The sequence below is a fragment of the Oncorhynchus masou genome, chromosome 29, assembly GCF_036934945.1.
Source record: "Oncorhynchus masou masou isolate Uvic2021 chromosome 29, UVic_Omas_1.1, whole genome shotgun sequence".
Lineage (NCBI taxonomy): Eukaryota > Metazoa > Chordata > Actinopteri > Salmoniformes > Salmonidae > Oncorhynchus > Oncorhynchus masou.
The window spans coordinates 36,849,191-36,875,940 of NC_088240.1; the positions used below are offsets into that span (position 1 = coordinate 36,849,191).

Below are 26,750 nucleotides of genomic sequence, written 5' to 3' on the forward strand. Positions count from 1 at the left end.
AGCCACACCTTTTGTTGACAGTTGTATGAAATTGTGCATACCACCATGCAATCTCCATAGACAAACATTCCAATTAGAATGGCCTTACTGAAGAGCGCAGTGACTTTCAACGTGGCACCATTATAAGAATGCCACCTTTCCAGTCAGTTTTGTCAAATTTCTGTCCTAATAGAGCTGCCCCGGTCAACTGTATGTGCTGTTATTGTGAAGTGGAAACGACAAGAAGTGACAACGGCTTAGCCGCAAAGTGGTAGGCCACACAAGCTCACAGAACGGGACCAACGAGTGCTGAAGTTAACTCGTTGTTTGCAGCACTCACTTGTTTGCAGCACTCACTACCGAGTTCCAAACTACCTCTGGAAGCAATATCAGCACAAGAACTGTTAGTCGGGAGCTTCATAAAATCGGTTTCCATGGCAGAGCAGCCGCACACAAGCCTAAGATCACCATGCACAAAGCCAAGTGTAGGCTGGAGAGGTGTAAAACTCGCCGCCATTGGAATCTGGAGCAATGGAAATGCGTTCTCTGGAGGGATGAATCACGCTTCACCATCTGGCCGTCTGACGGACAAATCTGGGTTTGGCGGATGCCAGGAGAGCGCTACCTGCCCCAATGCATAGTGCCAACTGTAAAATTCGGTGAAGGAGGAATACAGCTCTGGGTCTGTTTTTCATGGTTCGGGCTAGGCCCATTAGTTCCAGGGAAGGGAAATCTTAATGCTACAGCATACAATGACATTCTAGATGATTCTGAGCTTCCAACTTGTGGCAACTGTTTGGTGAAGGGCCTTTTCTGTTTCAGCATGACAATGCCCCCGTTCACAAAGTAAGGGCCATACAGAATTAGTTTGTCGAAATCGGTTTGGGAGAACTTTACCGGCCTGCACAGAGCCTTGACCTCAACCCCATTGAACACCTTTGGGATGAATTGGAACTCTGACTGCAAGCCAAGCCTAATTGCTCAACATCAGTGCCCGAACTCACTAATGCTCTTGTGGCTGAATGGAAGCAAGTCCCTGGAGCAATGTTCCAACATCTAGTGGAAAGCCTTTCAAGAAGAGTGGAGGCGGTTATATAGCAGCAAAGGGGGGACCAACTCCATTTAATGCCCATGATTTTGGAATGAGATATTTGACAAGGTGTCCACATACTTTTGGTCATGTAGTGTATCAGAGAGGAGTGGAGAGCTTGGCTTGGGCCTCCTGCCCTATAAAGGGCCTTTTATGTGACCAGAGGAGAGGGAGTGCCCCTTGAGAGGGTGTGTTTGTGTGTACTTGTTCTGAAGGGGAGTGGAAGTTGGAGAGGTCACTTGAGCATACGTGCTGTACCTACCCTCCCATGTTCTATCATTGTCCCCCTCGCACACACACTAAAGGGGCCACTAAGATAATAATCCACCTGGGTTCTATCCAGTTGGAGGGGAAACATAGTTGATTCCCTGTTTCATGTCTCCACAGAAAGGGAGGGAAGTTTCTGCCTGAGATGGCTGTAATATTGTACCACTTTGTCATCTTTATGATTGCAAAAGATTTACTTTTGTAACCTCTCAGTTATGGTTCCCTGCCATTGGCAACAGTTCAGCCTCCTTAATATTCCTCTCAACATATACTGTAGGTATACAGTGCCTTGCGAAAGTATTCGGCCCCCTTGAACTTTGCGACCTTTTGCCACATTTCAGGCTTCAAACATAAAGATATAAAACTGTATTTTTTTGTGATGAATCAACAACAAGTGGGACACAATCATGAAGTGGAACGACATTTATTGGATATAACTTTTTTAACAAATCAAAAACTGAAAAATTGGGCGTGCAAAATTATTCAGCCCCCTTAAGTTAATACTTTGTAGCGCCACCTTTTGCTGCGATTACAGCTGTAAGTCGCTTGGGGTATGTCTCTATCAGTTTTGCACATCGAGAGACTGAAATTTTTTCCCATTCCTCCTTGCAAACAGCTCGAGCTCAGTGAGGTTGGATGGAGAGCATTTGTGAACAGCAGTTTTCAGTTCTTTCCACAGATTCTTGATTGGATTCAGGTCTGGACTTTGACTTGGCCATTCTAACACCTGGATATGTTTATTTTTGAACCATTCCATTGTAGATTTTGCTTTATGTTTTGGATCATTGTCTTGTTGGAAGACAAATCTCCGTCCCAGTCTCAGGTCTTTTGCAGACTCCATCAGGTTTTCTTCCAGAATGGTCCTGTATTTGGCTCCATCCATCTTCCCATCAATTTTAACCATCTTCCCTGTCCCTGCTGAAGAAAAGCAGGCCCAAACCATGATGCTGCCACCACCATGTTTGACAGTGGGGATGATGTGTTCAGTGTGATGAGCTGTGTTGCTTTTACGCCAAACATAAAGTTTTGCATTGTTGCCAAAAAGTTCAATTTTGGTTTCATCTGACCAGAGCACCTTCTTCCACATGTTTGGTGTGTCTCCCAGGTGGCTTGTGGCAAACTTTAAATGACACTTATTATGGATATCTTTAAGAAATGGCTTTCTTCTTGCCACTCTTCCATAAAGGCCAGATTTGTGCAATATGCGACTAGTTGTTGTCCTATGTACAGAATCTCCCACCTCAGCTGTAGATCTCTGCAGTTCATCCAGAGTGATCATGGGCCTCTTGGCTGCATCTCTGATCAGTCTTCTCCTTGTATGAGCTGAAAGTTTAGAGGGACGGCCAGGTCTTGGTAGATTTGCAGTGGTCTGATACTCCTTCCATTTCAATATTATCGCTTGCACAGTGCTCCTTGGGATGTTTAAAGCTTGGGAAATCTTTTTGTATCCAAATCCGGCTTTAAACTTCTTCACAACAGTATCTCGGACCTGCCTGGTGTGTTCCTTGTTCTTCATGATGCTCTCTGCGCTTTTAACGGACCTCTGAGTCTATCACAGTGCAGGTGCATTTATACGGAGACTTAAATACAATCCACCTGTGTGTAATCATCATCATTAGTCATTTAGGTCAACATTGGATCATTCAGAGATCCTCACTGAACTTCTGGAGAGAGTTTGCTGCACTGAAAGTAAAGGGGCTGAATAATTTTGCATGCCCAATTTTTCAGTTTTTGATTTGTTAAAAAAGTTTGAAATATCCAATAAATGTCGTTCCACTTCATGATTGTGTCCCACTTGTTGTTGATTCTTCACAAAAAAATACAGTTTTATATCTTTGTTTGAAGCCTGAAATGTGGCAAAAGGTCGCAAAGTTCAAGGGGGCCGAATACTTTCGCAAGGCACTGTATATCTTTGTTATTGTCCATTTTGTTCAAATGTGTTGCACAGTATATAGATTGTGGTGAACGCTTTCTCTTCTTCATTGACCATCTGAGGTTTTGAATGGTAGGTTTATGGCATGTGCTCTACAACCATAACAAAGGTTGCTCAAAATATTGTTTAAAAAAATTATTATGGCAACTTTTACTGTATAGAGTGCCTTGCAAAAGTATTCAGACCACTTGCATTTCTTCTCATTCTATTGTGTTCCAAAGTGAGATTTAAAATTGATTAAATCATTTTTTGTTGTTGTCAACAATCAGTCAGAGTGGAAGAAAAAATACATTTCATTTATTTGATTCAATTAATACAAATTAAATAACTCAAATATTGTAGTTGCATAAGTATTCAGCTCCCTGAGTCAATGCATGTTAGAAACTCCTTTGGCATCAATTACAGCTGTGATTCTTCTTGGGCCTATAAGAGCTTTGCATACCTGGATTGTGCAATATTTGCACGTTATTATTTTCAAAATTCTTCATGCTTGTCAAAATGTTGGATCATGGCTCGACGGTAATGTTCAAGTCTTGCCATAGGTTTCCAGGAGATTTAAGTCTAAACTGTAACCTGGCCACTCAGGAATATTTACTGTCTTCTTGGTAAGCAACTACAGTGTAGATTTGTCTTTGTGTTTTAGGTTATTGTCCTGCTGAAAGGTGAATTCCTCTCCCAGTGTCTGGTAGAAAGCAGACTGAACCAAGTTTTCCTGTAGGTTTTGCCTGTACTTAGCTCCATTCCGTTTCTTTTTATATCTTTAAAATCTCCTAGTCCTTAACGATTACATCCATACCCATAACATGATGCAGCCACCAATATGGTTGATAATATGAAGAGTGGTACTCACTATTGTGTTGTTGGATTTGTCTCAAACATAACACGTTGTATTCAGGGCAAAAAGTTAATTGCTTTGCCACGTTAATAGCAATATTACTTTGGTGCCTTGTTGCAAACAGGATGCATGTTTAGGAATATGTTTTATTCTGTGCAGGCTTCCTTTTCACTTTGGTAATTAGGTTAGTATACTAGGCATAACTACAATGGTGTTGATCCATCCTCAGTTTTCTCCTGTCACAGCCATTAAACTCGAACTCTTTTAAAGTCACCCTTGGTCTAATGATGTAATCCCTAAGTGGTTTCCTTCCTCTCCGCCAACTGAGTTAGGAAGGACACCTGTGTCTTTGTAATGACTGGGTGTATTGATGCATCATCCAAAGTATAACTAATAACTTCACCATGCTCAAAGGGATATTCAATGTAAGCTTTTTTATTTATTTTTAAACCTATCTACCAATAGGTGCCCTTTGTGAGACATTCGAAAACCTCCCTGGTCTTTGTGGTTCGATCTGTGTTCGAAGTTCATATCTGTATGTGTGGGGTACATAGATGAGGTAGTCATAAAATTGATGTTAAACACATTTATTACACACAGACTGAGTCCATGCAATTTATTATGTGACTTGTTAAGCACATTTTTACTCCTGAACTTTTTTTGACCTTTCACCTTTTCATTTGTAAGAAGGCCAAAAAACATAATTCCACTTTGACGTTATGGGGTATTGTTTGTAGGCCAGTGACAAAATATCGAATTGTAAACCATTTTAAATTAAGGCTGTAACACAACAGAATGTGGGAAAGGTGGAGGGGTGTTAATACTTCCAGAAACCACTGTATGTACAGTAGAGTTGCGCATTTTGTGGTATATTCAGAGGGGAAACCTTCCGGTGGTATTAATGGGAATAATTGGGAATTTAATGGAAATGTATGCCTATTAATACCATTTAAATTTAGATGTTTTTTTGCATTGGATATATTTACCATATCATATAGAGACAGAAACATAAACCTTTCCTTTATAAATAGATAGCAAATAATATAATAGCAAATAATTAAATTCTTCCAATAGAAAAAAAAAATATTTAGTTACGAAATTGAACTTTAATTAAATGAGTTGAATCTTCACATGGGATGATTTCACTGAACAACAAAAAAGGGAATATTGAATGATCCCCAATGATCCATCGCATCTCCCAAAAACGTTTTCAACATACATTGTTGCTGTAAAATGATAGTCTAGAAACTAAAGCTTAGGTTGTCTTCCTCTCAGGCTTCCATGTCTTCTCCCTTGACCTCCTCAATGTCCACCTCTTAAACATCAGACTCTGATGCCTCATTCACTGTCACTTTCCAACCTTGTTGAGAATGACTCGTTGTCACGCTCAAAAAGTCTCATTTGCCCGGATGGCCACCAATTTCTCAACCCTTGTAATGGTCAGCCTGTTGCGTGCTTTGGTGTGTGTGTTCCCAAACAAGGACCAGTTGCACTCTGAGGTGGTTGATGTTGGTGGGGTTTGGAGGATGATGGAGACAACACGGGAAACAGCCTCAGATCCACAAAGTCCCTTCCACCAGGTGGCTGATGAGATATGTTGGCACGACTGCCATATTGCATCTCCATCCCAAAGCCCTTGCTTGGAAGTGTACTTCCCCAGACTGCCAAGAACATTGCCCTCATCCAGGCCAAGGTGGCAAGACACAGTAGTGATGACACCATAGACCTTGTTGATCTCTGCACCAGACAGGATGCTCTTGTCAGCATACTTGGAGTCCAACATGTACGCTGCGGCATGTATGGGTTTCAGGCAGAAGTCTTCACACTTTTTATGTATTTCAGAACTGCAGTTTCCTCTGCTTGGAGCAGCAGTGGGCAGTGCAGTATGGATTTCTTCTCTTACATCTGCAAGCAGAGTCTGAACATCAGACAGACATTGTCTCCTCAATTTGTGGAATGGCTACTGTTATAGGTTTCAGGAGTTTCAGGCTGCTTACCACTCTCTCCCGAAATACATCATCCAGGATGATCCTCTTGATGGGGTTGTCCATATCGGCAGACTGTGATATGGCCATTTCTTGGAGAGACTCCTTCCCCTCCAGGAGACTGTCAAACATGATGAAAACACCACCCCAACGGGTGTTGCTGGGCAGCTTCAATGTGGTGCTCTTACTCTTCTCACTTTGCTTGGTGAGGTAGATTGCTGCTATAACTTGACCCTTCACATACCTAACCATTTCCTTGGCTCTCTTGTAGAGTGTATCCATTGTTTTCAGTGCCATGATGTTCTTGATGAGCAGATTCAATGCATGAGCAGCACAGCCAATGGGTGTGATGTGAGGGTAGGACTCCTCCACTTTAGACCAAGCAGCCTTCATGTTCGCAGCATTGTCTGTCACCAGTGCATATACCTTCTGTGGTCCAAGGTCATTGATGACTGCCTTCAGCTCATCTGCAATGTAGACCGGTGTGTCTGTTGTCCCTTGTGTCTGTGCTCTTGTAGAATACTGGTTAAGGGGTGGAGATGATGTAGTTAATTATTCCTTGCCCACGAACATTCAACCACCCATCAGAGATGATTGCAATACAGTCTGCTTTCTCTATGATTTGCTTGACCTTCACTTGAACTCTGTTGAACTCTGCATCCAGCAAATTAGTAGATAAAGCATGTCTGGTTGGAGGGGTGTATGCTGGGAAAAGAATATTCAGAAATCTCTTCCAATACACATTGCCTGTGAGCATCAGATGTGAACCAGTTGCATATGCAGCTTGAGCAAGACATTCATCAGCATTATTCTGACTACGTTCCTCTATTGAGTCAAAAAAAACTTCTGATTCCTAGAGGACCATGAGCTGTTGCTATCGATAAGATGTCTGATTCATCATTTACACCTCTAATAGAAGTAGAGGGACTTTTGTCAGAGGCTTGTTGTGAGCGCTGAGGGAACTTTATGCACTTGGCCAGATGATTCTGCATCTTTATTGCATTCTTCACATATGATTTGGCACAGTATTTGCAAATGTACACAGCTTTTCTTTCTACATTAGCTGCAGTGAAATGTCTCCACACATCAGTAGTGCCCGTGGCATTTTCCTGTAAAGATTAGAAAACAGTGAGTAAAAAAACAACACATACAATTCCATGTACAAATAAATAGTTAAGCAGTTAGATTAAACAACTCATTTGTAAGATACATTTTTTTGGTGGGATTTGGAGGATGATGGAGGAAACAGGGGAAAAAGCCTCAGATTCCACCAGGTGGCTGATGAGACTAACTAGCAGATTGTAAACAAGTTAGAAATTATTTCAACACACTTTGCTGCAGGCTACTATTTACTAGTAAACAAAAAATCATGTATGTCATATAAAATATATTCACCCCACCCAGTATTGTAATCAAAACTTACCAGAAAGCATGTAGTCCTTGGCTCAGACAGTGTAGTAGTGTGGGCTCAATAGCATCTTGTTAGTGTGCAAGATCTTGAGAATCAGCTGTACATGTGATGGAAGAATTCACTGTGCATGCAGAGGGTTGCAATTCCATTGAATTGGGTATAGGTTCACTGTTATAAGCTAACTTTGTTGATAAATTTAAGCAAAATTCCCCAAATTCCATGGCTTAACTTCCCATGGAAAATTTCTGCCAATATTCTGGAAATTTACCGGAAAGTTTCTGACCCTTTGCAACCCTAATGTACGGTACGTACGTATGTATCCGAAAGCGGGTCAAGCTAGCTAACTTTAGCCAATCAGATGTGTCCCTCCACAAAGTAAACAAAGATGGTGGTGCCTTTGCCTCCGTAAAAACAAAAGTAGTTTGGTCAATTCTGTTTCCTATCAGTTATCTATGTATGCAATCAACTCCATTCTGGACAGTTCTGCGTTTGATTTTTGCGGAGGATTCGCGTTATATGGGCAAGATAATATTCCTCATTGTAAACCACAACAGCTGGTCTTGGGATCTGCTCTTGATTAACTCTGCAATTATTGGCATATGGAGTGACGTCATACTCCCCCTCTGGCCCCAAGCTCGTTCAGCACGCTTTGCCCTGCTCTTTTATGATAGGCCAACACACATGAACAGGAATACATACACACGCGCACACACAAAGTTATTGAGGCTATCCAGCTGCCTGCCGGCCATCTATCCCACTAGGAGGACCTGCTCTGTGTGATCTGAGATCTCAGGTCTGGTGTCCTGTCTCCAGCCATTCTCTTACACCCCTATCATAATCCTTCCCATCCCAGTGCTGCTCAAACTTTCCATGATGAGAGAACCAGAGGATGCTTCCAAGATCCTCATCTCCCTCTGCGTAATGTATGGAGTTGAGTTACCAAGGCTTTGTGTTCTAAACCAGTGGTTTAAATTACTTAAGTAATACTTTAAAGTATTACTTAAGTTTTTTTTTTTGTGATATCTGTACTTTACTTTTTATATTTTTGACAACTTTTACTTCACTACACCCCCACCAAAAAAGTACTTTTTTCCGCCATATACATTTTCCCTGACAGCCAAAAGTATTTGTTACATTTCAAATGCTTTGAAGGAGAGGAAAATGGTCAAATTCACACACTTATCAAGAGAACATCCCTACTACCTCTGAGCTGGCGGACTCACTAAACACATGCTTTGTTTGTAAATGAGTGTTGGAGTGTGCCCCTGGCTGTCCATTAATTTAAAAAACAAGACATTTGTGCCGTCTTTTACTTTAGATACTTAAGTCAATTTTAGCAATTACATTTACTTTTGATGTGTAAGTATATTTAAAATCAAATACTTTTAGACGTTTACTCAAGTAGTATTTTACTGGGTGACTTTCACTTTTACTCAAGTTATTTTCTATTAAGGTATCTTTACTTTTACTGAAGTCTGACAAATGGGTGTTTAAAAAAAAAAAGATCCACCTCTGTCCTAAACACCAGGCCTGCATATTTCACTCAAGCAGCAAGGACTCCAATTATGCAATTAAGGGTGAAGTTAAGGGAGTGGTATACAAAGTCAGGTCGTGGGGGGAACTGCAGTGGGCTAGCCAAAAAATGGGCCCATCAGAAATTCTGGTACAAAAAAAATGGGGTCAACGCTGAAAAAGTTTGAATAGCACTGCGTTAAGGATGGATTCACAACCTACAGACATTAATGTGGCTCAGTAGAGTGATTAACTGCTCATATCTCTAAGTATAAAACTGTTACTCAATGTTAACGTGTTATTTTGAGAATATATAGAAAATGTCTTCTTCCTCTCTCTAATAACCCTGGTTATTAATCCCGTGGTGATGAATCCACTCTGATCCCTATCCCAAACACCCCCGTATCTACTGTTTACTTTATTGGTCTTGAGCTAATGACCCTCCCTACCATCCTCCTCCCTCTCTGCAGGATGAAAGGCTCCTCCTTATTGTAATAATAACCATGGTGGCTAAAGCATGGCCTAATGTAATGCAGTGCTCTATCAGAACTCCCACGTGGGCGAACTCAGTCCATTATTTATTTAGTAATGTTCCGGCAATGTGTTTTGGGGGGAGGTTGTTTACACAACAGCGGAATTACTGCACTTCAGCCTCCCTCACTTAGCTCTCCTGGACATTTTAAGTTAACGCCATAAGGATCAACGCCTGGATGCATACTGTAACATTACTCAACTACGGTGGTTAGTTTATGGCGGCTGACTGAATCACCAGCATCGGGAGGTTCTGAGGCCCACCTGAGGCAGTGACATCACTCTGGCTGGCTGATTTTTGGGGGGTCGTAGGTCAACTCCACAGCTCGGGCCCAGTGCTGCTGACTGACTCCCTCAGCAGACCCAGTCCCTTTTTATAAGAGCTCAGCTCCAGTCCTGGCAGCATTACGCTTTTTGTTGCGCATATGGAAATACTTTCTCTCTTCCACCCTGCTCCGCTGTGTGTTCTCTCTTACGCTGTGTGTTCACTCTTACACCCTGCTCCGCTGTGTGTTCTCCCTTACGCCCTGCTCCGCTGTGTGTTCACTCTTAGGTTCACTCCTCCATGTCTCTTTTTAACTATCACAAAGAAACACTTTTTAAGGCTTTCGTAAATAGAGGATTTATGGACGATGATGCTATCGTTGTCAAATATATACACATACCAGTTTGACTGTTTCCTCGTATTGTCTTACCCTAGTGTGTGACAATATGAAATGTGCAATGAGGGAGAGGATAGGAGTTGTTTTCAGTAACGCTTTCTTCAAGAAATAGATCAGAAAACTAAGCAGGAGCTGCCTTCTGGTGACCTGACTAAATATTGGAAGTTAACTTTGGACGGTGGATCGGAACGTTTGATTCACAGTTGGGCATTTTGTTTTTTGACTGTAAGAAACACAGGCACCCTCGACCTGCACACACTGTCATCGTCCTCTTTTAAAAAAGTCAGCTCAACTGATGTTGTTTTGTGTGATGCTACGGCTTAGTTTTTTTTAAATGAAGAGCACGTCCCTCAGTATTTGTAGTTGACCCTTGCTCTCTAATCAAATTGTTGAATTCCTTAGCAACTTCCACTCCAGCGCTACATAGACAGTGATGGTCTCACCGAGTTTCCTCCCCCTCTGTGTCTGTCTGTAGAATAACAAGGTGCGGCGCTTTGCCTTTGAGCTGAAGATGCAGGACAAGAGCACGTACCTGCTGGCTGCCGACAGCGAGGGAGAGATGGAGGACTGGATCAGCACTCTCAACAAGATCCTCCACAGCAGCTTCGAGATCGCCATGCAGGAGAAGCGGAACGGGGACATCCACGATGGTGTGTTTGTGTGCTGTGTCTGTGCGTGCATGCTCACGTGGGTTCATGGGATGGGAGGTAATGAGAGCCATAGACGGGCATTAGATTTCCTTGTGAATTCTGTTTAAAACACCATCTACTAACTTAACCCCTTGTACAAGGATACTGTGCTTCTCATAGTGCCAGTAAAAGAAAGCATCCCAGGGTTCACTGCAGTACACTTATCCACCTGTCGGGGAAAGGAATGTGTAAATAAGGTGTACTTAGGCCTGTTCTACAGTCTGTAGTTTACAGTATGCCACAGAGAAGAGGATGTCTTTGGCCTGCACCCTTTAATCACACTCCCATGTAAATAACCCTGTTTTAGCGTATTACATTGTTACATTTACATCCTTAAGCAGACGCTCTTATCCAGAGGGACTTACAGGAGCAATTAGGGTTAAGTGCATCGCTCAAGGGCACATCGGCAGATTTCACCTCGTCAGCTCGGGGTTTCGAACCAGCAACCTTTTGGTTACTTGCCCAACCTCTTAACCGCTAGGCTACCTGTCGCTCACATTAATGGCTTAAGCACCACATTAATTGAGTGCTGTTGGCTCAGAGTAGTTTAACAACGCCTAGGAGGTAGTTCCGAGAGGACAGTGGTATAAATACATAGACTCGATCCTGTACAAGCTAATGCACAGCATTAGCATTCTTGTATGTCTATGTGGCACACAATACCAGTCAATCTGAACTCGGTGTTTACGCCCACACACCTCCCAGACGCCTCCTCCTCCTGGTCTGTGGTGGTGCTCTAGCTAGAGGGCCACCCAGGTTTTTAATACTCCCCTCCTGTCTGATCCCAGGCCTGAGCCAGGAGGAAAGAGCCATGTCTGCACAAAGAGCCCCGCTAATCTCAGTAACCCCTCAGCTTTTATTAATCACGCTCTCCTAGGGGGGAAACAACCCTGGTACCTCCAGGGGCTCTAGGATCTGATCTGAGGCCTGCTCTGTTCTCAGGGCAGTCTAAGTCACTGTTTACTCTACTTAAGTGTTGGTAGCGTGTGATTTAAGGAAGAGGTGTGGTTAATGGAGTTGTAACCTATGAAATAGTGGATTTGTTGAACCATGTGATGGCTCTGTTTCCAGTGAGTGCTCTGCTCTCTTTTCTGTTGCAGATGATGAGCTGGGAAAGGCAGATGGTTCGTTGGGGAGTATGGACAGCTTTCAGGTAGGTCCTGTCTTTTCACTAATGCCCTGCCTCAAGCATAAGGGCCCTACAGGGCCTGTTCACATGAGACATAATATAGTTGCACCATGAAATCACTTCACCATGGGAGGTAGGGAGCAGCCAGTCAGGCCTCTCAGGGGAGTGTAGCTGCCTCTACAAAAATATATTTATTTAGCTTTAACTCTGCTTGTGTTTAGATAAGCACCTCATTTAAAAAAAATGTGTATATATATTCTCTATCTATGGTTAGACATACACAGACAGATGACAGCTCCCGCTGTTTGAAAAGTGGCCAAAAAAAAGGAGTGGAACCAAAATCGAATAAGTTCCTGTAGAGAAAAGCTACAGTATGAGATTTCCATGGCCATTTGCTGAAGTACTCAGTGCTTGTGCAGACTTCAACGGCTGGGGTTTCCAGGAACAGCCTGGGCTCCGAGGTGGACATCTGACTGTCTCCTAGGAGCACATGTCCATGTGTCAGCCCTGAGGAACAGTCTGCCTTTCTCAAATGATAAAAGCAGTTCAATTTGAAAACCTTTTGCTTGAGGAGGTTTCAATTTCTTGTCCTCAGAGTGCAAGAGATATTGAATCGAAAATGAGGAACGAGACCAGATTGAAACTGTTCACCTTGGACCCTGACACACAGGTTAGTAACTATCAAGTCTCCCAAAAGGTATTTCACAATCCCTCCCAGCTCCAAATGTTGATTCAAAATCCCTTTTTTGTATCTTTAGAAACTTGACTTCTCAGGGATTGAGCCTGATATAAAGCAGTTTGAAGAGAAGTTTGGAAAGCGCATTTTGGTGAACTGCAATGACCTGGCCTTCAACCTGCAAAGCTGTGTAGCGGAGAATGAGGAGGGACCAACAACAAACGTAAGCCAGATGTCCTATTCAGAGTCCTCAATGAGTCAGTGCTCAATTTGTACAGTCAGTGTGTTATCATCGTAGTGTATAGTATCTGCTCTGGAGAATGGATTAGAGAGCGAAAGAGAGGGGTGGAGGGATCACATCTCTAGCCTATGTCATCACTGCTGTTTGTCTTTGTCAAAAGGGAGCACTGGGTTGGCATAGTAACCAGCCGAGAGCCACGGTAATGAAGGAAGGCGCTGTCTAATGGAGGGCAGTTTCCTGCTGTCACACACAGCAGGCTGTCCAGTCCCAAGAGAACATGTCAACCTGTTCAGAGAAACACAGACCTGACAGATACAGACCTGACAGATACAGACCTGACAGATACAGACCTGACAGATACAGACCTGACAGATACAGACCTGACAGATACAGAGATAGACCTGACCGATACTGACCTGACAGATACACAGATACAGACCAGACGGGTACACAGGTACAGACCAGACAGAAGTACAGACCTGACGGGTACACAGGTACAGACCTGACGGGTACACAGGTACAGACCTGATGGGTACACAGGTACAGACCAGACAGAAGTACAGACCTGACGGGTACACGGGTACAGACCAGACAGAAGTACAGACCTGACGGGTACACAGGTACAGACCTGACGGGTACACAGGTACAGACCAGACAGAAGTACAGACCTGACGGGTACACAGGTACAGACCTGACGGGTACACAGGTACAGACCTGACGGGTACAGACCTGACACGTACAGAGACCTGATAGATACACAGGTACAGACCTGACAGGTACAGACCTGACGGACACACAGGTACAGACCTGACGGACACACAGGTACAGACCTGACGGATACAGAAACTTGGCATAATGACACTGTGAGTCCCTTGTCCAACCTTCTGGCTCACTATGTCATCAGTGCTCATCTATAAATGGCGTAGACTAGACTGGAGGTTCATTCTCAGACTCTACTGTTTAAACTTTTGCTTCATTTTGCAGGTGGAGCCATTCTACGTGACCTTGTCGCTGTTTGACATCCAGAACAGCAGGAAGATCTCGTCGGACTTCTACGTGGACCTGAATCACCCGTCCGTCAGACAGCTAGTGCCCAACCCCAGCAGCCCGTACATGAACGGGGGAGGGGATGCTCTGCCGGGGGCGCAGAGGGGCGTCCACGGCCTGCCTGAGGGGGCCATGCAGTACCCCAGACAGGTGAAGAGATATTAGAGACACCAATCTCTATACAATCTGTTGAGCTATTAATCACTCAATATGACGATGTGGTTTTTGAGGTTCACTCATATCTGTCATGACTTTCTGTCTCCGCAGGGAGTGTTCTCTGTAACGTGTCCACACCCAGATATCTTCCTGGTGGCTCGCATTGAGAAGGTCCTGCAGGGGGGAATCACCCACTGTGCTGAGCCCTACATGAAAAGCTCAGACTCCACCAAGGTACGCTCTGTACCAGGCCTCAGCATCACAAAACGCAACAGTCAATTCCCCCACACTCAGCAGATTTCATTTGATTATTCCACACATAACAAATGAGAGAATCATCCATGTCATAAGTGCTGGCTGGTTACAACAACACTCCACAAGCATTGGTTTTGGCTATACAAATCTGGTTACGTGCTGTTAAAGGGGGTACAACGAGCAGTAATGGGATCCTAGAGAGAGAATCTGAAATGCATTAGGGACCATTTTCAAGGTGCGTGTGTTTGTGCACGCTTGCGTCTGTGTTTGTGCACGCTTGCGTATGTGTTTGTGTACGTTTGCGTATGGGTTTGTGTGTCCGTGCCTGTTTGTGGAGATTGGCCGGCCTCAGAGCTATGAGATATGCTGGAGTGCTGACCATCACCTCTGTCTGTGTTGTCAGACCAGCGTGGTTTCACTTACACACGGTTCCTCTTTCCCACCAGGTGGCACAGAAGGTCCTGAAAAATGCCAAATTGGCCTGCAGCCGTTTGGGCCAGTACAGGATGCCTTTTGGATGGGCCGCCAGGTATCATTCGGTTACTAACCTGAACTGATGTTTATAGTAGAGGTTATTGACAGACGTTTTACCTTTTGGAATATATTTTCAACAGTAGAGAAATGTTACAATATGTAAGCAACGTCTACTGAATTAAGGCATCGCTTTGAAAGGATAGAGTACAAAATGTCTAGATTAAATGAAAAAGACTTGCAAAAATTAAAAAAAAAAAATATTCCCAGGCACAGTAAAGGGTAGGGAGTTTCATATGTCTGTTTTTCCCTTTTTGGCACTGGTGAATGTATAGCTCTTCAATGAATTGTGGAAAAGCTCAGTACCCATGGTGTCTGGAAAGAGAATAAAGGTGTCACAGGATACCAGACCAGGGGGAAAAACCCTGACAGAAACATCAGCAGATCTTTGTCCAGAGACCTACTGGAAACAGACCTGGGTTTTAATGATACTCATCTCTCCTTCCCTGCAGGACTCTGTTCAAAGATGCATCGGGGACGCTGGATAAAAGTGCTCGTTTCTCCGCCATCTACAGACAGGACAGCAACAAGCTGTCCAACGACGACATGTTCAAACTGCTGGCTGACTTCAGAAAGTTAGTAACTCTCCTACTGTCTCCAGTTAATGGAATTGAAAATGTAGTTAATTGTTGGAGTACTATATCTTACAGAAATGTTGAATTTGGATTATTCTTGCTTATTCCCGAATGATTACAGTGTTCTAACAGTAGGTATTTCTTAAGCTGAATACCATATAGCGGTTAGTTGGCTAAAGAGACTAGATGGTCGGAGATTCTCTTTCACAATGAAAGCCTGTACCCCAGATGTTTTCCCACCTTTACAAATATTTGGTTTCTCCTCTTTGGTTCTGTCTGTTCACAGGATAGTTTCCAGGCGGCTTGCCTGTTTTCCATCAGGTCCTCCTAGGTAGATGATAACAAAGGCAATAACCGCTGCTTATTTTTGCTTCTCCTCCCTAGGCCAGAGAAGATGGCCAAGCTCCCTGTCATCTTAGGAAACCTCGACGTTACCATTGACAATGTTGCCCCTGACTTGACAAGTAAGCCCTTCGAACTCAGCTCACACTGAGAACATGAAGGATGGAAGCTGTTTCTCTTCACGTCAGATTGGTCTGATTGGTCTATCGGCTGTTTATCTGACCCCCCCACCCCCCCGCTTCTGTTCTGTGTCTGCATGTACGTAGGTTGTGTTACCTCATCCTACATTCCTGTGAAGACTTTTGAGAGCAGCGAGAAGACGAACATCTTCTTTGAAGTGGAGGAGTTTGTTCCCTGCATTGCCAAGTGCTCCCAGCCGTTCACCATCTACAACAATCACCTCTACGTCTACCCCAGGCACCTGAAGTACGACAGCCAAAAATCCTTCACAAAGGTATAGTCACAAACATTGACCCTACATTTCTGTTTGATCAAATGATGTATACTGTACATTTACGTGGATTTCAAATCATGAACCATATTTTGACGCATTCTGTACACTGATGTGGTAAGCTCCACTATTTGCTATAGCATTTCATATGACTGCATAGTAGTGGTAAGGTACTTGTAACTTGTCCAACTTTCTCTAACTGAGAGAGAAACTTTTGCTCTAGACAGTTACAGCAGAAATGTGTTCCCGCCAGCATCTTCAAGTAGGTCAGCTTTGTTCTGTCTGTCTCCTCTCTCTCCCTTCAGGCTAGAAACATAGCTGTCTGCATCGAGTTCAAGGACTCGGATGAGGAGGAGGCTGTTTCGCTCAAGGTAAGCTCCTAGTCATGTGACTCCTTCTGGCAGAGTTCCTGAAGCCACAGTGTCATTTGGTAGCAGAAGAACTGCATACTACTTAGGGGAGTGAACATGCTGTTATTATTACCCACAGTGCATCTATGGTCGACCAGGAGGACCCCTGTTTACCAAAAATGCATTTGCTGCAGTATTACATCACCAGCACAGCCCGGAGTTTTATGATGAGGTACGTTGTGATAACAAGCCAACATGGCCATCTTTATACAGAGGGCTCCAGTCATGATTACTGAGCAGACGAAGCAGTGGCAGCATGTAATGCTTGCTAACTCATAAGGTGTATATTTTTGTTCCTGTCCCTCAGTTTAAGATGGAGCTTCCCACCCAGCTCAATGAGAAGCACCATCTGCTGTTCACCTTCTTCCACGTCAGCTGTGACAGCAACAGCAAGGCCAGCACCAAGAAGAGAGACGTGGTGGAGACACAAGGTATTTATTTTTTTCTTTCACCTTTATTTAACCGGGTAGGCCAGTTGAGAACAAGTTCTCATTTACGACTGCGGCCTGGCCAAGGTAAAGCAAAGCAGTGTGACCAAAAACAACAACAAAGAGTTACACATAAACAAACGTACAGTCAATAACACAAAAGAAGAGAAACATTTAAAAATCTATGTACAGTATGTGCAAATGTAGAAGAGGAGGTAAGGCAAAAAATAGGCCATGGAGGCGAAATAATTACAATTTATCATTAACACTGGAGTGATGGGCAGATGATGATGTACAAGTAGAGATACTGGGGTGCAAAAGAGCAAGAGGATAAATAACAATATAGGGATGATGTAGTTGGGTGTGCTATTTACTGATTGGCTGTGTACAGGTACAGTGATTGGTAAGTAGCTCTTACAGCTGGTGCTTAAAGTTAGAGAGGGAGATATAAGACTGCAGCTTCAGTAATTTTTGCAAATCATTCCAGTCATTGGCAGCAGAGAACTGGAAGGAAAGGCGGCCAAAGGAAGTGTTGGCTTTGGGGGTGACCAGTGAAATATACCTGCTGGAGCGTGTGCTATGGTGACCAGTGAGCTGCGATAAGGCGGGGCTTTACCTAGCATAGACTTATAGATGACCTGGAGCCAGTGGGTTTGGCGATGAATATGTAGCGAGGGCCAGTCAACGAGAGCATATAGGTTGCAGTGGTGGGTGGTATATGGGGGTTTGGTGACAAAACGGATGGCACTGTGATAGACTACATCCAGTTTGCAGGTAGACACCAGACCCAGGATTAGGGTTGCAAAATTCTGTGAATTTTAAATAAATTCCCTGTTTGTTTTTTTTTCTCAGAAATCCTGGTTGGAGCATTCCAGATTTCCTAGTTAATCCCTTCTGATTTCAGGCAATCCTCCAACCGGGACTGACATTTTTCAACTCTACCTAGGATACAGCCCTCAAGGCCTAGATCCAGTGTTAAGCCATGCAGATTCATTGTATCCACCCTGTTTCTTTCCATTGCCCTCCCCAGTATAACAATTTGTGTCTGTGCCAGTTTCCATTCTTCCCTATTCTCCCAGTGCTGAGTCACTGTTGGGCGTGACCATAGAGATCCTAGTAAATGAATTAGTATTCTAATTCCTAATTCTATGGGTATGACACTGTCTGTGAGTCTATGGGTATGACACTGTCTGTGACAGTCCTGTCTCTTGTCCTTGTCTCTCCCCAGTGGGTTACGCCTGGCTGCCTCTGCTGAAGGATGGCAGGGTGATCATGAATGAGAGTCACGTCCCCGTGGCTGCCAACCTGCCCGCTGGCTACCTCAGTTGTCAGGAGGGTGTCAGCAAGGTAGCGCTCCCTTCACTCCCACTGACACACACACTGTGGCTTCCTTCTCCCTTTCCGTGGCTCATTTCCTTTTAATTGTTTTTATTTTATTGAACTAGGCAAGTCTGTTAAGAACCAATTCTTATTTACAATGACGACCTAGGAACAGTGGGTTTAACTGCCTTGTTCAGGGGCAGATTTCTACCTTGTCAACTCGGGATTTGATCTAGCAACCTTTCGGGTTACTGGCCCTACGCTCTAACCACTTGGCTTCCTGCCGCCCCGTCCTTCATCACCACAAGACTGAAAGAACATAATGGGTTTAAAGCAATCGGATTTAAACCTATCCAGTCGTTTTAGATCAGTAAAATCAAATCTATTTTGGCTGTGAAAGAAAGTAGAGCCGTAAGCCACAGACTTAACCTTTTTGTGGTAGTGCCCTGCCTGTAAATTAGAGTTGGCACTGTGGGGATTACTTGTTGTCTGCCTCAAGGTTGTGCAAGATGTAATTATCCAATCAGGGAAGGTGAAAGCGTACAACAGTGTGACCAAACAATATTAAGCTAATTGCATGAGAATATATGGCTGAATTACTTACTGATGTGAGTTTCAACTTAATGTTGAGCTTTAGATCTGTTCTCAGCGTTGTTTTGGATCAACTTAAGGTAAACTTAAATGCCTTTCATTTTGTATATACGTTTCTGCAACTACCTCCCCCTAACAAGCAACGTTTTAAGTATGTCCTACCCTCTTGTGGCATTGCGACAGTGACTCCTATCACGGAGTGCCGTTTTAAATACATCACCAATACATGTAGCGTGATCCAGTACATAACCAATGATAACCACTGTCGTTGTTTTTCTGATTAAAATATGTCCCATGTCTCACGCAGCAGCATCCTGAAATGAAATGGGTGGATGGAGGGAAGCCTTTGTTCAAGGTGTCCACTCACCTCGTCTCCACGGTGTACACTCAGGTTGGTATCATTTCACAGATAAGCTCAGGGACACAACTGACCCAGGATTCTTAAAGGCTTGTTCTCCACTGTCTTTTCTAGAAATCGTGTGTTCTAACATCTCTCCCTTTTTTCTTTCATCTGTAGGATCAACATTTGCACAATTTCTTTGCCCACTGTCAGAGCACAGAGTCTGCAGCCCAGGTGGCAGCAGGAGAGCTGGTCAAGTATCTGAAGGTAAAGCAGCAACCGTGGCACCTCTGGGTCTGACAGAAATGACACTTGTCACATCTCTCTCCCCAACACCTGTCACCAATCACTCTGATTTCCTCAGGATGTTTAGAAATCTGTGCTTGTTTCCTCAGGCCGGGGTGGGACAATGCTAACATGACCCTAGGCTCTAATCCATGGGCGCTCTCTCCATTGTCCCCCTGTGGACATCGACATTTTCAGATGCATCTCTGGGGTGCTCATGTAAACACACTAGTCCACAGCACGCAAACAATGGCAAGAGGGTCACACAAGATCAGGATTTAGCAGAGCATTTCACTGGCAGGTTGCCAAATGATTTGGCTGGCTTTGTAGGCTCTTAATTTGATCACCTTGTTGCAGGGGAACTTTCCTGCAATGCAGGAAACACTTTGTGTATTTGGGGTTTAAAAAGGCTTCTTTTTTCATTTCCACTTTGAAATTTTACACTTGATCTTCTGTTATAAAAAATGTATCAACCCCTACAAAAATGTCCATGAATTATAATCCACATATTTCACATTTCCTGTTGCCACAGGATTATTTTCCTGCTGTAGCAAACTGGATCAAATTAAGATCCTAAATAGCCAGTGATGCACCAGTGCCCCGCTCTGCCTCATTCCAGGATAGACATGTTTGTGTGTGTGATTAACACATGCTTATTCTCAGGTGTGTCCTGTTATTCTGTGCGACTTCCATTTCCTCTTACGCAAGCTTGTGTTTGTTTTTTTTCCCGCCTCTTTTGGATGTGGGATGGAACTTTCACCCCCTCATAGACTCCCGAGACTGATTAGAGCCAGGATGGGAGGGAATGTTTACAGTACGCCACCAAGCATTTACATTGAAGCTGATTCTTGTTCTCATGTAGCCTTGTTTTATCTCCCCTCAGAATAGTTTTATCGATTTTAAGTTAAATTCTGATCATGCAGTTAACCCTGTCTAGACATTTGATGTGCTTGTGGATGATATTCTGCAGGTTCAGCGTTTTGGCTGGGAGGGGAGCACAGGAAAACACAATGCCTTGAGCATCTTATTTACTGCATTCTCCCCCCCCCCCCACCCACCTCAGAGTCTTCATGCTATGGAAAGTCACGTGATGGTTAAGTTCCTGCCCACCACTCTCAACCAGCTGTTCCGGGTGTTGACAAGTGCCACCCATGAGGAGGTGGCCGTCAACGTCACCAGGTCAGTAGTCTGGCTCCCAAATGGCACCTTATTCCCTAGTGCAATACATTTGACTAGGGCCAATAGGGAAGCTATATGGGGAATAGGCTGCCGTTATGGACATAGCCATAGTGAGTATTGACTATGAGTATTGAGACATAAACCACAAACATGTTATTATTGCACAACTCTTACACATGCCTTTTTGCCCTGTTCAGAGTCATGATTCACATTGTTGCCCAGTGCCACGAAGAGGGGTTGGAGCACTACCTACGATCATATGTCAAGGTAATTGTCATACTGGTCCATTTATCATATGGCACATTTTCTTATGCTGTGTTTCTAGAAAACCTTTATTTATTTTTTATTTTTTCCTGGTTCAGTATGTGTTTAAGACCGAGCCATACACAGCCACTACCACGAGAACAGTACATGAGGAGCTGGCCAAAGCCATGACTGCAATCCTAAAGCCTTCCACAGACTTCCTCACCAGCAACAAGTTGCTCAAGGTAATAGATAGCACAGCATCCGTGTGGAAAAGGAGTCTATGGGCATTTGCATCAGGTTTCATGTTGGCATTGATTTGTATTTGTTTCCGTATTTCTGTTTCGTAGTACTCCTGGTATTTCTTTGAAGCCTTAGTAAAGTCCATGGCCCAGTACTTGATTGAGAGCAGTAAAGTCAAGGTAAGTCTGATGTGACACTTTACTAAGCCAACTAAGTCTTCATGTTTCTTTTTATAGAAATGTCAGCTTATCAGTGAGCTCCTAACATGCACAGCCATGTGGGCTGCTACATTCCTCCCACAGAATAAAGCACAGCCATAACTAACCACCGCCTCAATGCTACCCACAGCAATTTCTCCTAACCAACCATAGCCCTGAGTTTCCTCTCTGGCATGGCCGTGTATAATCAGGAAGCTGCTGTAGGAACCATTAGGAGTGTGCCACACTAAACAGAGGAAACAGGGACACTCCATTAAGGATTCCCCCCTCTGCTGTGGTTTTGTGGTGGTTCACTGGGATGGCCTCTCTCTGGGAATAGCTGTGGTGGGATCAGAAACACAACAGCGAGTTGTTGTTGTTGTTGTTGTTGTTGTCTCTCCTCAAGCGCCACATTGGAAATTAGTGTTGTATATGAATTTCATGTGTTGGCCTCTACTGTAATATTAACCAAAAAGGTAATTCAATCAAATAAAAAATGTACAGTAACACCACGGACAGTAACACCACGGACAGTAACACCACACTCAATAACAGCTCTGGCAGTAACAGCTTGTCTCTGTTTCTCAGCTGTCCAGGAACCAGCGTTTCTCGGCCGGCTTCCACCACACGGTGGAGACCCTGGTCAACATGATGATGCCCCACATCACCCAGAAGTACAAGGACAACCTGGACGCAGCCCGGAATGCCAACCACAGCCTGGCTGTCTTCATCAAGGTCAGCTGGCGCCGTCTGATTGGCTTGTCTAGCACCCGTTGGTCCTCCTTATAGTCGGTTCGGGACAATAACAATGTATTGGTGTTCATTAGAGGTTGATGATAACCACTGTTCTGTACTAGACTGAACTGTGTGTGGGAATGTCCTTTCCTTCCTGTGTCCACAGCGCTGTTTCACCCTGATGGACAGAGGCTTTGTCTTCAAGCAGATCAACAACTACATCAACTGTTTTGTGCCCGGAGACCCCAAGGTAGTTATCATGATTAAATAATTATCATTACAAATGATAGTCCACCACTAGACCTTTTTGTTTCTTACACTAATGTGCTCTTATTTTCAGACTCTGTTTGAGTTCAAGTTTGAGTTCCTGCGCGTCATATGCAACCACGAGCACTACATTCCCTTGAATCTGCCCATGCCCTTTGGAAAAGGGAGGATACAGAGATTTCAAGGTGAGCACATTTCCATCGTTTGGGCAAAATAAAAGCGACTGTATGCAGGTATACCAGGGTCTTATGAGGTACATCTATTGAACTAGAGGCACAAGGCTTTTGTAATATGAAGTTTTGAGGGCTGTCTGCCAAAGGCTCTTGTCCATTTTTACATAGAGTGTTTCTGCAGATAGTGGATTCAATCGTTTCTCCAGCAGCATCTCGTCGAACTCAAGCACAGTACCCGTACTGTCCAAGTTCTGTCAGCCAAATGTCATAAAGACACGTTACAGTATATCATGTACTGTTCTCTTTGTGTTCTTGCTACCTCTGTTTTGGAATAGAGCTTATTTGTTTGTTTCCACTTTGCTCCTCTTCTCTCTTTTGCCAATTAGCTTTACTTTCTCCCAACATGGAGTCATACAGTAATCCTGTAGGTAGGTTCAAGGTGTGCTGTCTGCTTGTCCGAAAAAAAAATACTTTGCCCCCCCCCCTTTTTTTTTTTTTTTTTTATGGCCACATAGGCAAAACAATCCCCTTGACCAACTCAATTGAGTCATTCATTCAACAGGGTCATTACATACATTTGGCGTGGATGTGGAATGATTAATTTGTCTCTCCCATGTCTAATACTAAATTATCATTTTTATGCTTTATCTCTATCTATATGAACTGTAATTGGCTGTAATGAGTGAGTTAGAAAAGGTATGGGTGTGTGTACATTTTAATTCTTTGGACTACAAAGCGTTCCTATTTCTGTGTCAAGGGTTTGGATTGTGCGACGATAGCAATAGGTTTGTACTTGAGGGCAAACAATTTTCTTCCTTTTTTTTTCTTCAATTGAATTTCAATTGAACATTTCAGAGTTGTTTACATTTTTAAATGTGCATGTAAACCAATTACAGCTCATATTGAGGCTAACAGTGGATGTGAAGTTTTAGTACCATCCTTTCAGTACACCTTCTGTGTGTCACTTGTGATTTGATTTGACTTGTGCCTCATGCTCTGTGACGCTCTGTTTATTTGCCGGTCTGTTACCCATAACAACCACCCTGCTTGCTAACTGTATCTGTTTATTCACTGCCTGGTCCCCGACTCCTTTAGACTCATAATTACCAGACAAATTGCCGATCTGTGTAGCTAAACCGAATGTAAGCTCGTGAGCCTTCCGGGATGGTTGTACGAGGTTATGACCCCTGTCTGGTTGTCTATTTTGACTGATAATCTCTGTTATATACATTGTATTGCAATACTTTAGAAAGTCATTATTTACAACCACTCTTTGATTTTAGTTGTGGGTGTATTTTTAAAATTATTGTATCTAATTGATTATCATAAGTGATCATGAAATTGTAATCATTGTAACCAATATGTGTTATCCTATCAGCATGTATTGTGGTTGTTGGTTTGTTTGAATACTTGTTGGAAAAGTTTTCAGTGTAATCTGGCCACAAAACTATTTCCAACAATCTTCATTAGAGTTCAAGTGCAGTTGAACTTCATTCGAATGGCGCCAGTCTATTTAAAGGCAAAGGTCGACTCAGTGCTACACTGTTGGTATTGTTTACATCGGGGCAGATAGTTTAGGTTCAGGACTTCCTCCTAAAGTCTGTCTCTTGTCTGTCCTTCTTCCAGACCTCCAGTTGGACTACTCGCTGACAGACGACTTCTGTAAGAACCACTTCCTGGTTGGGCTGCTGCTGCGGGAGGTGGGCGGGGCCCTGCAGGAGTTTCGAGAGATCCGTCAGATATCCATCCACGTGCTCAAGAACCTGATGGTCAAGCACACCTTTGATGAACGCTACACTTCCAAGGTAAGCAGACTAATTCTCCCCCCCTCTTTCCTCTAGTCGTTTCGAAAGTCATCATAAGGGACAATGAAGTTTAATCAAAGCTTTATCTCTATTTCAGAGCCAGCAGGCTAGGTTGGCAACTCTCTACCTGCCCCTATTCGGTCTGCTTCAGGAGAACGTCAACAGGCTCAATGTGAAGGAAGTCTCCCCATTCATCATCAACCAGTCCAACAATGTAAGGCTGACATCTAGTGGCTGGCTACCACCACAACTCAAAGGCCCTACCTGTAAATGTTTGACTTTACTAATGGTCCATTTTCCTTTCAGAATGGAAGAGATGACCCACTCCTGGGCAACTCCATGATGATGACGCCTCCACGCTCCAGTACTTTGTTAGACAACAGTTTGCACAAGGATGTATTTGGGGTTATCTCTGGCACCGGTGAGATTCAGTCTGCTTTTGGCAGGCAACGATATGACACTCGACTCATGTTGTCCCGTGGTGATTGAGCGACATGCGGGCCACGAGTTTAACTGTGCTGTTGTCTTTGTGTTCCCCAGCCTCCCCCCACGCGTCCTCCACCCCCAACATTAACTCTGTCCGCCACGCTGACTCCCGGGGCTCCCTCATCAGCACTGACTCTGGCAACAGTCTTCATGAGAAGAGCAACTCTCTGGACAAGGTACAACTCCATGGAGACATAGTACAGCCACTGTCATGGACCGTTACTTAAAGTTGACCATTTCTGCTTTCACTTATTGAGGGTGCAGCCTATGCCTGTTGTATGTGTCCTACTGGCACATGACCTCCATCAGGATATCAGATCGCTGCAGTGCTGTTAGTCCATTTGGGCTAGAAATAAATCCGTACGGGTCAAGTTTAGCAGCTATTCAGTGAGTGAGATTTAGGCCACGCATTTAGTTGAGGATGTTTCATGCATCATTTTCTGTATTTCTCACTGACACATAAGAGGTGTGTCCATTACAGTGGCAAGACAAAGTATGTGAACCTTTTGGAAATACCTGGATTTCTGCATGAATTGGTCATAACATTTGATCTGCTCTTCATCTCGGTCACAACAATAGACAAACACAGTCTGCTTAAACTAATAACACACAAACAAGTATACATTTTCATGTCTTTATTGAACACACCGTGTAAACATTCAGTGTAGGATGAAAAAGTATGTGAGGCCTTGGATTTAATAACTGGTTGACCCTCCTTTGGCAGCAATAATCTCAACCAAACGTTTACTGTTGTTGCGGGTCAGACCTGCACAACGGTCAGGAGGAATTTTGGACCATTCCTCTTTACAAAACTGTTTCAGTTCAGCAATATTCTTGGGATGTCTGGTGTGAACTGTTCTCTTGAGGTCAGGCCAAAGCATCTCAATTGGATTGAGGTCAGGACTCTGACAGGGCCACTCCAGAAGGTGTATTTTCTTCTGTTGAAGCCATTCTTCTGTTGTTGATTTACTTCTGTGTTTTGTTTTCCGGTTGCATCACCCAACTTCTGTTGAGCTTCAATTGGTGGACAGATAGCCTAACATTATCCTGCAAAATGTCTTGATGAACTTGGGAATTAATTTTTCCATTTGATAGCAAGCTGTGCAGACCCTGAGGCAGCAAAGCAGCCCCAAACCATGATACTCCCTCCACCATACTTTACAGTTGGGACGAGGTTTTGATGTCAGTGTGCTGTGCCTTTAATTCTCCACACATAGTGGTGTGTGTGTGTGTGTGTTCCTTCCAAACAACTCAACAGTAGTTTCATCTGTCCACAGAATATTTTGTCACTTGCACTGTGGAACATCCAGGTGCACTTCTGCAAATTCCAGACGTGCAGCAATGTTTTTTTTGGACAGCAGTGGCTTCTTCCGTGGTGCCCTCCCATGAACACCATTCTTGTTTAGTGTTTTACGTATCGTGGACTCGTCAACAGAGATGTTAGCATGTTCCAGAGATTTCTGTAAGTCTTTAGCTGACACTAGGATTCTTCTTAACCTCATTGAGCATTCTGCACTGTGCTCTTGCAGTCATCTTTGCAGGAAGGCCACTCCTAGGGAGAATAGCAACAGTGCTGAACTTTCTCCATTTATAGACAATTTGTCTTACCGTGGACTGATGAACATCGAGGCTTTTAGAGATACTTTCGTATCCCTTTCCAGCTTTCTGCAAGTTAACAATTCTTAATCTTTGGTCTTCTGAGATCTCTTTTGTTTGAGGCATGGTTCACATCAGGCAATGCTTCTTGTGAA

The 26,750-nt window shown here is 43.6% G+C and overlaps 1 protein-coding gene across 1 annotated transcript in view; it reads left to right on the plus strand.

The window, feature by feature from the left end:
* LOC135519457 (dedicator of cytokinesis protein 9-like) overlaps positions 1-26,750 on the plus strand; it is a 69,931-nt gene that overhangs the window by 26,839 nt on the left and 16,342 nt on the right. The window contains 27 exon segments of the mRNA XM_064944693.1: positions 10,681-10,855; positions 11,995-12,047; positions 12,619-12,693; positions 12,782-12,922; positions 13,925-14,137; positions 14,255-14,377; positions 14,845-14,927; positions 15,382-15,504; positions 15,889-15,968; positions 16,113-16,300; positions 16,603-16,668; positions 16,787-16,879; positions 17,015-17,138; positions 18,364-18,482; positions 19,357-19,437; positions 19,564-19,653; positions 20,735-20,850; positions 21,048-21,117; positions 21,213-21,338; positions 21,444-21,515; positions 22,122-22,268; positions 22,435-22,518; positions 22,609-22,720; positions 24,335-24,513; positions 24,611-24,788; positions 24,791-24,934; positions 25,054-25,175. Coding sequence (XP_064800765.1) covers positions 10,681-10,855; positions 11,995-12,047; positions 12,619-12,693; positions 12,782-12,922; positions 13,925-14,137; positions 14,255-14,377; positions 14,845-14,927; positions 15,382-15,504; positions 15,889-15,968; positions 16,113-16,300; positions 16,603-16,668; positions 16,787-16,879; positions 17,015-17,138; positions 18,364-18,482; positions 19,357-19,437; positions 19,564-19,653; positions 20,735-20,850; positions 21,048-21,117; positions 21,213-21,338; positions 21,444-21,515; positions 22,122-22,268; positions 22,435-22,518; positions 22,609-22,720; positions 24,335-24,513; positions 24,611-24,788; positions 24,791-24,934; positions 25,054-25,175 — 3,177 coding nt within the window.